Raw genomic sequence first — 15,680 nt, forward strand, 5'->3', positions numbered from 1 at the left:
ATATGAGCATCGATTATTTGAATACCCATTTCGAATGCGCCTAGGTGTAGGCAAATCGGTAAACGTGAAACGTCAAACTATTTGACCGCAATGCACAGTGCGAGCTTGGCCAGAAGAGAGGAAAAAACTTGTCACTGAAATACGCATCGATTTTCCCTAGTTTTGTGCAAGGATTTTCCTCATAGGGGAGAAAAAACGATTCCTTGCTGTACATAATACTTTTCCGTGTTACAAAACACATCACAATGGTGAATAACTCGCAACGCTTGGCGGAAAGTGTGCGCTACGGGGGTCCGTAATGTATCTGCTCGAGGAAATAGTGGCCAAGAAAATTGTACATCACAAAGAGTGTTTTTCTAGTACGGGGGGCCTACGGAAAAGGTCGTCAGCTGCAGCGCCGCAGCATGTAATAGCAGTACACCGACGTGCTGTTGTGCCTCGTAGCCATCCTTCGTCTACCGTGGTGCGAATCGATCGATTTTCACTATTCGTGTAATCACATCACAGGAAAATCGCACATCGGGGTAACATTGGATAGAAGAAAATATATCCATTGCAAAGGAACAACAGTCAGCAAGGACCAGCTAACAAAAAGACCACCAATATGGATGTAGTAACGTTGCAGCGAGCCGAGGGTCAGGAATTTTTGCACAACACAAACAATAATAACAATAACAACAATAGCAGCAACAATGGTTCCATGGCATGTGGATTGGAGGGAAAAGGTAAATTGGCTGCCGAGGTGATGGTGGCCAACGATATGGCGCGAGATTTCGTAACACCAAAAATGAGCTCAAGTGTAGCCAGCATACTCGATGATACAACGCCTAGCGATTCTGGTGTACAGCTGCTGGATTCAGAGTCAAGTGGTCTAAACGAATCCATGATTTCCAGTGCTGGAGGGTTCGAGTTCGATGGTGGTCCAACACCACCACCGCCATTACCATTGTCGGCGTCATCCGCGTATGGCGAGGAGGGTACAAAAAATAATAATAACAATTTCTCGTACCATGATCGTTCCGTAGCGGAGATGGAGGTGGAAGTAGCGGCAGAAGAAGAGGACGGTGCGGGTGTGGCGGACCTGGATGATGCAGCAAGTGAAGCAAAGCTGGCAGCCGATCAAGAGATTGGCGAAGGGATCGAAATAGATCTGGGCATGAGCACAAGTCAGGTGCCGGAAGAACTCATCTCCAGCACCTGTTCAACGTTCGACAGCGAGAACATCGTGTACCGAAGACGCATTAAGAAGGCCCCAATTAGTAAGACACCGAAGAAACGTGTATCGTTCCATGAGGATATCTTGAAGAATACCAAAACGGACAATATTCACATCGAGCACGGCTTTATTACGTACAAGACGGGTGGCATGGGCAAAAAACCCGTATCAAAGGGTCGATACTCCTGGTGCACGGAGGATGATGCTGCTGGTGGTGGTTTGGATTACGGTGACGAGGAAGCACAAGAAGGCCGACAGTACGTGTACAGGAATGCCTGTTCGGATGTGCTCGACTACGGTAAGACGGATGTGTTTGAAAATGTGGAAGATGAACGGAATTACGTGAAGTACGATAATTCTGGTATCTTCGAGTACGGTCCGCCAGAACGTCAGCCAGCAAAAGCTTCTGAACTGCGTGGGAAACAGCTGTACAAGTGTAGTTGTTCCGATTCCAACTCGAGTCTTGACTCTGGCGAGGGTGGTGCTATCGTGCAATCAATGAATTATCGTCAAGCGAAATCGAATAGCTGCGAGTGTATCGGATCAAGCGAAGGAGCTGCTGGTCGTCGCGGCAAGCACAACAGTTCGAACAATAATAACGTCATCTCGGACAACTGTTACTACAGTGAACCGAGCATTGAACATTTGGATGAATTTAACGGAAATGTAACGGCGAGTGCGGGCAACGAGGACGGAGAACAGTTTGTAAAGTCGGTTTGGAGTAAGGAGAAGAAACCGAAAAGCAGCTGCCTTAAAAAGACAAAACGCAACAGTATATTTACAAATGTAGTCGTGCCAGAGCACGATCTCAGTCGGAAGGTAAAGAAATTCAACGTACACCAGCGCTTGTCGGTGATCGACAACAGTCGTATGATCTTTGGATCGTTGAAGGACATCTTTGGTATAGCGCTGCCGGAACGTGGCGTTCCGGAAGGATCGGAAGATCTGTCGTCCGTCCGTGAATGCATTCCGGAAGCGCACGATGATGGGATACTCGAGGATGACTTTACGCTGGTACAGAAACCAAAGTCCTTCCTTTCGAAGAGCCTGGACGGTGGTTTTAACAGCCGTAGCGGCGGTCGTACGAATGCTGGACAGCAGAAAAAATACGTCCACAACGTTGACGAACAGCTGCGACGAAAGAATGATGAAGATCTGTATGCACCGAGTCGGAAAAACAGCGTGGAAAATGAATTGCCGGCTAGCGAGGAAACAATCGATGGCACAAGCAGCAAGGAAAGCGAGCAATCAGATGAAGAGAACGTTACCTCGAACACTAATTCTGACATGATCCAGCAGCAGCAACAACAGCAGATGATTAATGGAGTTAGTGTAATGGTTGGAGTTGTTGGTGCAGGAGCTTATCGCAACAAATTCATCATTAACGGAGAAAGTACAGTCTACGAGCATACCGGTGTGTCGTACTGCTTCGAGGACGGCCAGGACAGGACACCGCAAGAGGAAGAAAAGGAACTTCCAGTTGGTGAAACGACTAGTGGATCGTTTATTGGAAAAACGCAGATCAAAAAGAAACTTTCAACAATTTTTCAAAAGATGAATGTTATAAGCTCACAAGCTTCGACACCAAACACTGCTTCCCGTCCCTGTGGCGATGGAGAAGGAGAACCTGGAAACCTGGATGAAGTAACACAACGACAGAGAAGACAGTCGAGAGGTTCCGTTCTTCCATCACCACCGTCGCCAAAGCATTCCGAGAAGACGATAATGGAAAGTAGCACTATCTCCTCCTGCAGCAGTGAGCATTCCGACGGACATTGCGTAGTTTCAGACAAATTAAGTTCGGGATTGGGTTCTCCTCACGGCAGCGGAGGAGGAACTTTCAAACCAAACCGTCACCTGTCATCACCGTTGAAAAATAGATCGCTTACAACTACGCGTATGGAATCTGCTGCTCGTCCGTCACGCATGAGTCCCGATCTGTTTAATCTTGGTGTTGCACCACCGTTAGGATTTGCGGGCCGCAACTTAAACCAAATCGACCCTCAGCTGGCCGAAGAGTTTGAAGACATTCTGACGGTAACTGCTACTAATACCGCAACGGAATCGTTGATCGAATCGGTTGAACAACGGCAACAGACCGACAAGAAATCGATCGTGGAGGATGATATCGTGCTAGTGGATTATCCATCCACGTCGGGTGCATCGAGTTCGACTGTTCTGTCGCCCAGCACTCCCCAATTGGACGATCTAACGCGTCCCACAAATCGATCGTCGTACCACCAGCGACCTTCTTCTCGCCACAACCCAATGACGTCGTCAACCGCAAGTTCCGCATCGACCGCCTCGAAAAGCTCGCTCATTAATCGCTTCCTGCGCAATGTCACGCAGAAGAAGATCCTCGAGGCCACGATCAAGCAGAATCCTTTCTTCCAGTCGAAACTGAACGGCGAACGAAAGCTCTTTGAGAATCTCTGTCCACGGGGACCGGTGCGGCACATCAATCGGGAACTGGTCGAGGATCTGAATGCAGAAATAGCGATGGAAATCGAGCTATCCTCTTCCGCCTGTCAGCTTGATCGCATCCAGCTCAACGACACGTACGCCCAGTCCGGAGTCGAAAGCGTCAATCCGTTCGCACTCGGGGGTGTCAAGTTTGATGGTGGTGGTATCGGAGTAGGCGAATTACCGGTGGAACTGTTTTCGGCCGGCCCGCGGCTCTCCATCTACCGGAACGATAGCGAGGTGCTAATGAAGGTGTTTAAGCTGTTCAATGGATACAGCCGGGAGGGTTATATGACACCGGTTCTGGTGTTTCTCACCGATCGAACACTGTACGTTACGGATCAAGTGCGGAACCGGCTGTGTAACAAGTTTGTGCTACCGTACGCCGAGCTGGACGTTATATTGGTCGGACCGTACGGGAATACGGTGCTGCTGAGCAACTCGGCCCGTGACATGCAGCAGGTACTGCTGGCCGGTGGACCATATCCGGCCGAGGGGCTAGTGTCGAGTTTGGAACTGTGCGCACGCCGCGGAGGATCCGTACTACCGGCCGTTGGTCAGCTAACGCTCGACCATTTGGCACCGCTGCAGGCATTCGTGCGCGATCATTCGAGCGTGAGCCGGGAAGATTCCTGGAAATACTATGCGGTCGTGAATGTTCCGGCTGGAACGCTTGGCAGTGAGGAAGCACCGCTGGGTCCGCACATCAAGGGACCATTGATGCATCGACGGATGTCACACGCAGGTTTCGTAGATAACTGGTCCGCGGGATACTTTTTGCTTAAGTAAGTAAACCCCTTAAGAAGAGCCCTTTGTGTGTGTTACGATGCGATGCTAAAGTTATTATCATCTTGTACTCGACAGAGCTGGGGTGCTTTACCTTTTTGGAGATGCTTCCCAGAAGCTACCAACATGGGCAGTGGCTCTAGCCGAATGTCAAGGTGCACGCCGTTCAGTTAATTCGGGACGTCCGTACTGTTTCGAGCTACTACTCCGTACAGGAGCACTTCAGCTGGCCGCACCAGATGAGTACGTGGCGTCCGATTGGCTACAGGCACTGGTGCAAGCGGCTAGCGGGGTGAGTGAAACGCGGACAGTACCTTCAAAGGTTTGAATCCTTGTTTTATAATTTTATTTTAGCGTTTATTTATCTTTTCGTAACAAAAGTTAGAATTAACTTGGTAGCGTTTTCGCAATTTCAGTAATATTCTCTCACCTTGTGTCCATGATGTGGGTTGATAATTTACTTGGTTGAACATATCAATTTTGTACAACGGAAGTTGGTGCAAGTGTGTCATAGGGAGTAAAGTGAGGCGACTAAACGAGTATGCAAAGTTCTTCGTACTTGTGGTTAGATATAGTATACCACATTTCATGAATAATAGTAAATTTTTCTCACTTTTATCATCCCATCACATATTTAACTTCCTATTAACTTAATATTTAAATTTTCTAAACATACATGATTATTTTCCGTACATTCTTTCCTGGGGTGCATAAGTGTAAAATGGCAGTAAAAGCATATTCATCTTTAAAAAACCTGTTTAAATAAATTACAGCATCAATTGCTTAACGTGACACACTTGCCCCAATTACCGCTAATTTAACGATCCATCTGTCCTTTTTAATAGGACTACTAGTGATAACCAGTCAAATATCCAACATAAAAAAGTCACATATAGTTTTTGTAATATAACATTTAATTTTTACCGAATTTTTAACGCAAGTTTCAACTTTTGTTTCTCGCTAATTGATGCATTCAATTGGACGCAGCTGTTTGAGATGCAGGAACGTCGCCGTACACTCGGATGTACGCTGATTATGACGTCAAACCATCTGTTAACGCTGCGGGAAGATTTCAGTGCACCGCTACGCCGGAATACCAGCTACAGCACGGTGGGCGAGATAAGCAATCCGTCTTTGACATGCAACCCAGCATCAATACAACAACTTCAACTGAATTTATCTTCACCCTCAAAGGAAAACATCAATCCCAACGCCACCCGTCGAAAGATTAGTAATGTCTCTAGCAATAATGGTGGACTGGATAATTACAGCGAGGTATGTGCAGCTTGTTTCTTACAATTGGTTGGGGATAAATGTAGTAAAATTACTGCTCCATCTTTTAACACTCCTATAGATCAGTTCCATTCGATCGAACTGCAGTACACCAACCCGTTCAAACGTGGCGGGTCAGATGATTAACGTAGAACGGCGTTCGAATGCGTCCAGCACCAGTACACCGACCAGAGGATGTGCAATACAACAGCAACAACTGCTAAACGGATCGCCGGCAAGAAGTTTGTCACGATCGGGTACTTCGGTCTGTGGTCCACCGTCCTTGGCGGACTTTTTTGCCGGCAGTACGGAAGAGAAGAGCTATACTAATATGAGCAGTTTCTATGGGAAAAATTCCGGCGTCGAAGTCCTCACGTGCGCCAGCATTGATGAAATGTCCGCCGTAAAGATACCGGCCGTCTCTTCCAATTGGTGGTGCATACTGGTATGTTTAAGCTGTGTAACTATTCTTTTTTTTGGCAAGGATTAATATACAATTTTGTACCTGTTGCAGGAATTTGAATGCCAAGAGGTGCGGGAAAATTCGGACGATTTAGTCGTTTTCTTCTCAACCAGTGGCGAGCAGGAACGTTTTCTGTCCATGCTCGAATCCATCTGGCACACCAAAAAGGTAAAAAAGAACAATGTTTGCAATTTATTTAAACAGTTTCTCTAATGTGCTTGCTGTTTTCCTTTCTAGGATGAAGCTTTTCCGGCTTCCATCATTAGCAGCGATGATGCGGTTTACGATCATTGCTCGAAGCTGTTTTTAGAAATCAATCGTTCCTGGGAACCGTTGCTGTCTGCGGCGCTTGGATATCCGCAATAAGTCTATGGAGGTCTTGCGGAGAATTCCAACAGGTGTAAGAAAAGGCAAAATGGGCACACGTCAGGCGAGTAGCGTAATTTTACATTTGATTTCCCATTGTGATTGTTTCATTATGTTTTATTGCAAAAAGGTTACGCTAAATCAACATATTGGGAATACAAAACTACCCCCTCCCCCTCTCCCACGTTTTGGGTATGCTTGAAGTTTTAAGAGCGCGCAAAAGTGCAATAACGTAAAAGTATTACTAGTTTTATAGACATTATTAATATAGAATAAAACAATGTTTATTTTATTAGCTGTAAAGCCAAAACACAGAAACCAAAACAACGCGTTGCGTTGCGTTACGTTGGAAAGCGATTAGTTGTCGTGCAAGACTTTAGAGAATATTCCAAATTCAAGGTGATGCTAGAATATGCAAAAGTGTTCTCGTTTTTTTTGTATATATGCTTGACTTTTCGGTAAAGGATCATTTTCTGTTTTGACGGAGAATGCGCCTAGCAGGGTAGTGGCTTCACCGGGAAAGCATTGGATTATATATTTTTTGTTTACTTTTTGTTTTACCTTCTATTACTGTGAAATTTACTTTTTACACAAAATAAGGTAACTTTAAGTGTGATGTAAAACAAACCCAAACGAATCTTTCCATCCGCCATGATATGGATGGAAATATTATCATTACCAAAGAGATGTCTGTTATAGCCGACGTGGTGACTCACTTGAAGAGCAAAAACATTAAATATGAATGCAGCAAACACCTATGGAAAAATGTAGGCACGTGAAAAGCTTTTTTAAGTAAATATCAAAGTGTCTTTCACGATAGAAAACAAGAAAGGTGTTTGGTCATATCCATGCTACATAAAACAATGTACCCTTTTTCTCAACATTGTTATTTGACCCTTTTTCCACACACAAATTATCTATACAATCTTGGGTGGCTGGATACTACTCATGTATTGAAATAGCTAATGCGTTGCCTACTGCGTTTTTCCCTCTAGAGCTTAACGCTTTTCGCTTCTAAATGTGTACCGTGGTTTATGCGGATTATAAAGTGGTAGAAAGTTTCCTGTAGGAGTTGATATGGTGATTACACCCCGGACACGAGCAAACTATACTCAAAATGTGATTGATTTCTCATTCTCAAAATAAGATTTAGAAAAAATGGCACTTATATCTGAATATCATACATGTTCTCATGCGCGTTAAATGACAACAACAAGAAAAAAAACACCATACATATTGTTTAACAAAAGACGCGTAGTGCACAAACCAAATACAACAGTGCTCTCAAATTAAAGAAAAATACGTTACATCAATATTACCAAAAATGTATAAGTAAATGGTTGCAGCAGGAGCACCAGGAACAAGAATATTAATATACCCAAACACGCATGAGTAATGAGAATAAATGATTAAATTTGAATGCCTTCTCTCTACCAAACTGCTTGCCCCCGTATTGAAACAAATCGCTAAAGCTGCTAAAACAATAAGTTACATAAACCAAACATAATGCAAAAAAAATCTAATTGTTACCGACAATACGTTTGTACTGGGAAACATTCAAATGGCTTCAACGTAAATTTACGTGATAGAAAATGCTGCGCGATAAGTAAAATGCAATTGTTTAATACTGTCACATGCTAACACTACATCATCACGCTGAGAAAACTGTTAGGCGAATAAGTTAATGAAAGCGTTAGTTTTACAGAATATCTAACTAGTTTGATTTGTTTTAAGTTCATCATTTTATCCATTACGCTCTAGTCAAATAATGTGGAAAGCGTTATGTTACAAACAATAAGAAATTGAATTGTGATTGCAAGTTGCCGTATTTAAGTTTCATAAATTTTTCTTTTAATGCCAACACTCATTCTCGTTTAGATTCCGTTTTCGATTGTCGATATTAGGATAACTGCGTATATTTTGGTTATATATTATATACATCTGTAAATTAATGAAAAAAAGATCGCTTTGCGTTAAAAGAAACGTTAGTAATAATACGGTTTGTTCAATCAATCTCTTAACCAAGGATATCTGCTGAATGTTTAGGATATTGTTACATCGTAAGCCTGCTTAATACACACTTACCCACAAAAAGCATGAATTATACACCCGTATGCATACTCGTAATAATGATAAAAAAATATATATATATATATATATATATATATACACCCACAAAAAGATATTACCCCACTTTATCTTGTGCCCGTCGTATATACGTATATATTCTTGTATAACACTTTTGAAACAAAAAATAATATGAGGATGAGTGGTAGAGGAAAAGACACCGTTAGCAGAAGACGGTGCTGTTTAGAATGAGATTTTCAACCCGGGGCCGATCGTATACTGACTGAGTAGTAGTAGTAGCAACAGCAGCAGCAGCAGCAGTAGCAGCAAATGAAGGACGATTGTTTACTAATGAGACGGAAAAAGAAAACAGAAGATCATACAATAGCCTAATTTTCCTTATCCGTTGATAAGTGTTTGTGACTTAAACAGAAAAAAGGTAAAGAAATCATCAGTATGGTCATGTTGGCTGGCAACAATACACTTCTCAATCATATGGACTAATGTTTAATGTCCCTTTCCTCGAACCGGGCGAATGAAGGAACATATAAAACAAACATACTCGTTAAATAAAATCAACCATTCTACTCTCTGTACTGCTGGATAAGACACAGCACATTCGATTCGGTCAAGTGTATGAAAATAAAGAAAATTATGTAATCTCACTGGCAAAAAGGATGGAGGAGTAGTCACTTATCCAAAAAGTTCCGAAGATCCGAAACACCGAAATCCGTTTATTGATAAACTTTGTTTCTAATCCTATTTTTAACTGTTTTAAAAGCAATTGATGCTATATCCATACTGGTTTTTAAGAAATTAGGCTATATTTCTGTAGGTTGGTTTGGTGGGAAACTTATGTTACTTATGGAATTAAACTTATGTTACTTGTACTTATGATAACTTTTTATTACTTTTCTCAACAGAAAAAAGAAATCCTTTGTATGTAGTCGCTGGCTAGCCAAAAAAAAACCTATTGGCGCCATTACGATAAGTATCGTGAAATATTTCAATGTCATGAAATTTTTTTACGCTCCTAACTGGCAGCACTGTCTGCAAAACTGCATCACCCGCAACCGTCAGTGGATAAAAACTTGCACGGGAAGGGGAACGAACGGCCAAAGAGAAACGGGTTTTGTTTGTGTACATTGCGCTTGTGCGGGCAGGTTGCCGGGAATTCGAGTGATGAAACCCGAGGCATGCAAAGAGTTGACTTGCTAGTCAAGTGGTCCAAGGCTAGGAAGCCTTTAGGGGACCGGTTTCGGCGGGGAGTACTTGGTCAGCAGCACCAAAACCGTGATTGTCACACAGCAGCAGCACCATCGGCTGCGAAGTGAGCTACTTTCGTTCGGGGGCAATTTGCTAATGTGCGTTCCTTTCTAGAACTGGCCGCGTACGGCAAATACACTTTTATCGTGCATGTGTCTGCGCTCTCCAACAAAACCAGCCAACCTCAGCCAACCCCAGCCAGCCGGGTGGTGGGGTTTTTGCGTGTTGCGAGAGAAGAACTCGGCTATGAACGCATATCGTACGATGTGTGCTGCGCAAACTATGTGCCGTGATGATGACGATGAGTGATGAAAAAAACGGCAACGAAATATTACCAGACTAGTGAGCAGTGCTGGTAGCAAAATTTGCAAACGTGTTAAAGCAGTGAACGAACGGACGGAGTTCACAAAAGGTAGTAAAATAGTTGATGGAATTTGGTGAAAATTGTGGCTTCACAACTAAGCAAAACAGAACGAGAAAAGGAAAAAAGGTCGGAAAAGGTCAACCTTTTCTTGTTCGATGAAACCCCGCTTAGGATAGAGCAGTTTGCAGATAAATTGATAAAGTGGCAAACAAACATAGCAGGCGACGACACACGGCTACAAGCAAAGGTATGTCTTAAACTTGGCTTTCCGTCACACAGTGTCCGGTTGCGGATTACGAACTGCCGGAACTGGGGTTTTGTTGTTATCATCTGTTGTGGGACCGTAGAGGAACCGACACCACTGAGCTTATCTAACTTGTTATATACCCGTTACTCACCTCACGGTTGGATGATTGACCACACCTCCACGGGATACGCTGATAACACACAGATAAACAATTATCCCTATCAAGGATTAGGGGCGAGTGTGAGAAGGGAAAGTGGCATTGCTCTTTCTCTTTCACACGATCCCGAATCGTTCCGCACAATCAGTGCAATGTTAGCTCATCACACTAAGCACGTGGGCACTAATTAACTTATCCACTTTTGAAAACTCGCACGAACGACATCGTGGTGTGACTTTACTTTAACACAGGGCTCCATCCCCCAAAATGGCACCGGCACGCCATGCGATGGTGGAATCCATCACGATAAAGCTGTCTCCGGGCAAGCTATCCGAGTATCGAAATCTGTTGGCGCCACGATACCGGGACCATCGAGACATGACGAAACGATACAAAGTTACCGTTCCCTTCCCGCGAGACAGTCCTGTGACGCCAGCCAAACTGAAGCAACTTGTACTAGCAAGTGGACGAATTCAATTACTGCTCGATGAGGTAAGGACGCGGGACTCGTATTAATGCTAACTAGCTGTTATCATTCGACTTTAAATTCGTTTCAATTTTAGCAATCATCAAGCGACAAAACGAAACGTGCCAAACTAGCGCAAACAATCGGGGAGCTGTTGGACGAGATTGGACTGGCAGAAAATTTGCCCATCATCCGGACGCTCGGTACCATGCTGAACGCCATCTTTGATCGTATCTACACCGGTGTACTGGTGAATGAGGTCAAGCTGGAACAGCTCCGATCGCGCTTCGGACGTCAAACGGTGCTCTATCTGCCGAGCCATCGGAGCTATGGAGATTTCATTCTGATGTCTTACGTACTGTTTTGCTACAATATTGCTATCCCGGGTATAGCGGCCGGGATGGACTTTTACTCAATGGCCGGTATGGGTAGTGCGCTGCGCAATACCGGTGCTTTCTACATGCGCCGAACGTACGGTAACGATCGTCAGTACTGGTACATCTTTCGGGAATATATGCGTCAACTGATAGTGGCTTACGATCGTGGAATCGAGTTCTTTGTGGAAGGCACACGGAGTCGTAGCAACAAAGCACTTACGCCCAAAATTGGACTACTGTCGATGGCATTGGAACCACTGTTTATGGGCGAGGTGCCAGATTTGCTCATCGTTCCGGTGAGCGTATCGTACGATAGGCCGGTCGAGGAACAGCTGTTCGTGTACGAGCTGTTGGGCGTACCGAAACCGAAGGAAACGACCCGTGGACTGCTGAAAGCGTTGAGCATTGTGCGGGAAAACTTTGGCACGATCTATCTCGAGTTTGGCGATCCTCTGTCGGCGAAAGATTACTTCGGCGATGGGTTAAACCGTACGCGGCATACGGTGGCGCCAACTTTTGCCCAAACGTTAGCCAAGGAAGAACGGGATGCGATACAAAATCTGGCCAATGATGTGGTTCATCTGCAGCAGCATCGTATGGTATTGACCACGTTCCATCTCGTTGCACTATATTACAATTATAGGAAGTATCACGGACAAACGGTAACGCTCGATGAGCTGGTTGACGGTGTAGCAAGACTGGGCCGTGTGTTTGAGGATCTCGGTGCGATTACAGAGGTAGAGAGGTGTGCCGATGTGGAGCCGCTGTGCTTGGCTGCACTAGATGTGCATCGCAACATACTGCAGCTTACGACTGATCGTGTGCTAACGATCGCTCGGACGCATCACGACTTTAGTCGGGTGGATAAACGAAAGCTGAAAGGATACAATCTCACAGACGGAGTGATGAAGCTGGCGGTGCCAATTTTCTCTCTGCAACTGTACTGCAATCCATGTCTGCACTGGTTGGCCGTCCCGGCAATGGTACTGCTCGCTGCACGGAGTATTATAGACGAGTCAGGTGATACTGCACTGCGACGAAGTCATCTTGTCAGGCTAGTGCAAGAATTGAGAAGCTTGTACGGTCTCGAGTTTGTGCTGTACGAACGTCGAGAGACGGTTGAATTTGATGCTGCGCTGGATCATCTTTATCGTCAAGAAATACTGCGGACGAATCCAGCCGGGCAGGTGGAAACTTTACACTTCGTCGAGCCACACGCCGAACAACAACAGCTGGCTAATGTGTATCTAAGTGCGCTTGGTCCGTTCCTGTGCACTTACCTTCAGGCGATAGATGTGCTGCAGGAACAGTTTCGAGCTACGGAAAAATTCACCGAAAAAGAATATCTTGCCGCGGCTCAGCAGCACGTGGAGCAGCAGCTATTGCGACAGGAGCGCAACGTTCATCCGTACTGTCTGTCGCTGGATAGCATTAGTCTCGCGCTGCACTCTCTAGTCACGGCCGGTGCAATAAGAAAATCGAAAAGGTAAGTTAATGCGAAAAAAAGGTAATTCTAAATCCACAACTGGAAACTTAATGCTCCCATTTCCTACTCGGCAGAGATAATGTGTACTGTTACGATCTTGGTACGGATGGTATGCTCGAGTCCATAAATCAACGACTAAAGCGCTACTGTACGCTGCTTCCCTTCGAATACCTTACATTCCAGGATGCGGTAACGGGATGTAAATTGTAAACCGCAGGATTACGACCGGTTTTGCTCAATACCACCACACACTGTTTCATACTAAGATGCAATTTTCCTGTAATGTTTACTTTTATATAGATAACGACGGTATACACTCATTATGAATACCTGTAACGGGGTTGCCCGGGGCAAAGATTTTTTTGTGTGTTATTTGTAGTTTTTTTTGTTAGAATGCTTAGCTAATAGATTGTTTAAGTGATAGAGTGCATTTATAATTTGTATGGGGCAAAAGGGTGCGCTTCAAGGCATTGCAGTTCAAGAGGTACAATAAAAGAAATTGTTCTGTGGGAAATAGTTCATTTTAAATCGTAAAATGAACGTTTTAATTGATTTATAAAGGAGAAAAGTTTTGCGGTTCAAATCAGACGTCTAATTAGATAGATTGACCCAACCAATCCGCTCGCAAAATCAACCTCCGTCAATATTGAAGGAGAAAGGCGCATATGCCAGTCAGGAGTAAGTTATACAACGCTAATCTTCGCTACCGACCAACTTGGAAGCAGAGTATCAGTTGACGGCGACCCGTTGACCCGTTGGTTGGATCGAGTCCACTACGGACCAAGTACATCAATGCACTGGCGGATTCTCTTACTTGGGGGAAGACTGTGGCCGAAATGATTCTGAACTAGTTTCTTGAAATGTCTTGCGCCACAATGCCGTTATACTGGCGAGGCTCCCTCGAGCACCCTACACAGATGTGACTAGAAGTATGAGGACTTTTGGGCAACGCGGCTCTTTGGAATACAAAGTCTCATAATGTTCGACTACGATGCCTTGGCGATAAAGAATTCAATAACTATGATGTCGTTAGGACGACAACATCTCTAATAAGTGAAAGGTTCTAAACGAGGACCCTGGCGACCGTCACTACTTTTTTATTTTATTTTAATGTTTCTAACAAATTCAACGTCTTTTTTATATCGTTTTGGCCGACACGGGCGTTTTGTTCTCCTCAATCTGTCAAACGGAATTGTTTGTGTTGTGACAGGTTGGTGTACTTTCTCTTTTCACTCGCTTGTTTTTCCTCTGCCCTATCGCAGCAGCCGTTGGTTTTGGTGATGGTCAGTGCCCTGTGTCTGTGATTTTGCATTAAAATCGTACTGCAAATGCCACATTCCGCAACACATTCCTACCGTTAGTTCTACCGCCATCGGTGTTCCGTTTTACATCGAGTAATGTAACGCCCAGTAGTTTCTTTTGCTCGTACGGGAAATGTTGCTAGTGGGGCGAAGGAAAACGGAAACATGGGTGCACAGTTTTTCGGTGGGCGATGAAACGCGCAAGTACAAGGGCTTCACCATTTATCGCATCACTTCGATAGTAGGTGGACCGTAAAGCAAACGCAAGCGGCAATATTCGCGTTCCACGGAGTTGTGTGTGGTGTTTCATTTGTGTTTTAATGCTTTCCTTGTGTTGTAGGTATTCCCCCGATCACATCCCGAAGGGCTTACCCGTGTCACCTTATGGAAGCGTTTCAGCGAGGTGAAAAAGCTCTACCAAGAGCTTGTACGGCGACATCGTGAACGGCATCTGGCCGGAACAGTACCGGCACTAGCGGAACATTCCTACTTTAAGCGATTCGATCCGGCGGTCATTGAAGAGCGCAAACTGTACATTTTGCAGCTGTTGGAATTTGCTGGTCAAGAACCGTTGTTGTATCGGTCTCACGCTTTTCTTAACTTTTTCACCCGTGGCATAGTGCCGGAAAAGGAGGGCCTAGAGGTGAGTGCCCAGGAGTCGGTAGACGATGATGATGATAATGGTGCGGCGGTGAAGAAAAACCGTACAAACAATGGAAATGGTGGCAATATCGAGACAATAAGAAAGCAGCTGGGCATTGGACATTCTGATGAGCTAAGTCTGATCGATCCGAGTCGCGATGGGCAAGACGGTGGCACGGGTACGGATGAGTCGTGTACCAGCGGTGGCGAGGAAGTCGATGAACGTGGTGATACTATCGATAGGAATAATCCCCCCAGCCACAAAGACACAGGAATCAATGGTTCGAATTCAGCTCCATTACCATTCGCTTGCAGCGGGTCACTAAGTGAGCTAATGATTTCCGGAACCGCATCAAGCACCACGTCGGAACCGGAACGAGAGCAGCTGCTGGGTGAATCCATGGCCACCATGATCGATGAGCCGCCGGTAGATTATCTCGTAGCTGCCGCAATGATATTCAGCAAAGCGGTTGAGGCGGAAGCCAACGGTGACTATCAACGTGCATTCGAACAGTACAAAGCAGGAATTGATCGGTTGCTTAGTGGCGCGAAAGACGATACCAATGTGACGCGTCGTAAGATTGCCAAAGAGAAGAGCTGCAAGTATGTCGCGAAAGCGGAAGATATCTACGAACGGTTCCTGGAGCAAACGGTGGACACAAATCGGGCGGACGAAAAGCTGATGATGCCGAGTTCACCGATTCAGCTGCTGGAAAGACCGCTTAACTACCTTTCACGCTA

At 44.9% G+C, this 15,680-nt stretch overlaps 5 protein-coding genes across 6 annotated transcripts in view; 3 read left to right on the forward strand and 2 right to left on the reverse strand.

Moving 5' to 3' along the window:
* LOC126557814 (fumarate hydratase, mitochondrial-like) overlaps nt 1–15,680 on the reverse strand; it is a 269,371-nt gene that overhangs the window by 105,023 nt on the left and 148,668 nt on the right. The window lies entirely within an intron of this gene.
* The window catches only part of LOC126556895 (centromere protein J), a 190,017-nt gene that overhangs the window by 44,952 nt on the left and 129,385 nt on the right, over nt 1–15,680 (forward strand). The gene's annotated exons all lie outside the window — the stretch shown is intronic.
* Nucleotides 1–15,680, reverse strand: part of LOC126556580 (fatty acid synthase-like) — a 187,281-nt gene that overhangs the window by 36,290 nt on the left and 135,311 nt on the right. The window lies entirely within an intron of this gene.
* On the forward strand, nt 605–6,571 carry LOC126556668 (uncharacterized). 2 transcript variants are annotated; one of them, XM_050212078.1, is made up of 6 exons: nt 605–4,464; nt 4,544–4,787; nt 5,453–5,740; nt 5,820–6,182; nt 6,252–6,368; nt 6,438–6,571. In XM_050212078.1, exons 1-6 carry the CDS (start codon nt 605–607, stop codon nt 6,564–6,566), a joined length of 5,001 nt encoding a protein of 1,666 aa, XP_050068035.1. In that variant the 3' UTR covers nt 6,567–6,571. The 2 variants fall into 2 exon arrangements, with proteins under 2 accessions (XP_050068035.1, XP_050068036.1); XM_050212079.1 differs by having other exon boundaries at nt 968–4,464; nt 4,544–4,757.
* Nucleotides 10,926–13,206, forward strand: LOC126557263 (dihydroxyacetone phosphate acyltransferase). The gene is made up of 3 exons (XM_050212970.1): nt 10,926–11,159; nt 11,231–12,996; nt 13,071–13,206. The coding sequence occupies exons 1-3, from the start codon at nt 10,935–10,937 to the stop codon at nt 13,204–13,206; spliced, it is 2,127 nt and encodes a 708-aa protein (XP_050068927.1). The 5' UTR covers nt 10,926–10,934.

Source organism: Anopheles maculipalpis, chromosome 2RL, assembly GCF_943734695.1.
Source record: "Anopheles maculipalpis chromosome 2RL, idAnoMacuDA_375_x, whole genome shotgun sequence".
NCBI classification, from domain to species: Eukaryota; Metazoa; Arthropoda; class Insecta; order Diptera; family Culicidae; genus Anopheles; species Anopheles maculipalpis.

Bases quoted from the DNA above. Each gene is read 5' to 3' on its own strand.
- LOC126556668 (XM_050212078.1), top strand. From the start codon at position 605: ATGGATGTAGTAACGTTGCAGCGAGCCGAGGGTCAGGAATTTTTGCAC. The intron at 4,465-4,543 runs GTAAGTAAACCC...TGTACTCGACAG, and splicing joins GCGGGATACTTTTTGCTTAA to AGCTGGGGTGCTTTACCTTT. The intron at 4,788-5,452 runs GTTTGAATCCTT...AATTGGACGCAG, and splicing joins CGCGGACAGTACCTTCAAAG to CTGTTTGAGATGCAGGAACG.
- LOC126557263 (XM_050212970.1), top strand. From the start codon at position 10,935: ATGGCACCGGCACGCCATGCGATGGTGGAATCCATCACGATAAAGCTG. The intron at 11,160-11,230 runs GTAAGGACGCGG...TTTCAATTTTAG, and splicing joins TTCAATTACTGCTCGATGAG to CAATCATCAAGCGACAAAAC. The intron at 12,997-13,070 runs GTAAGTTAATGC...CCTACTCGGCAG, and splicing joins GCAATAAGAAAATCGAAAAG to AGATAATGTGTACTGTTACG.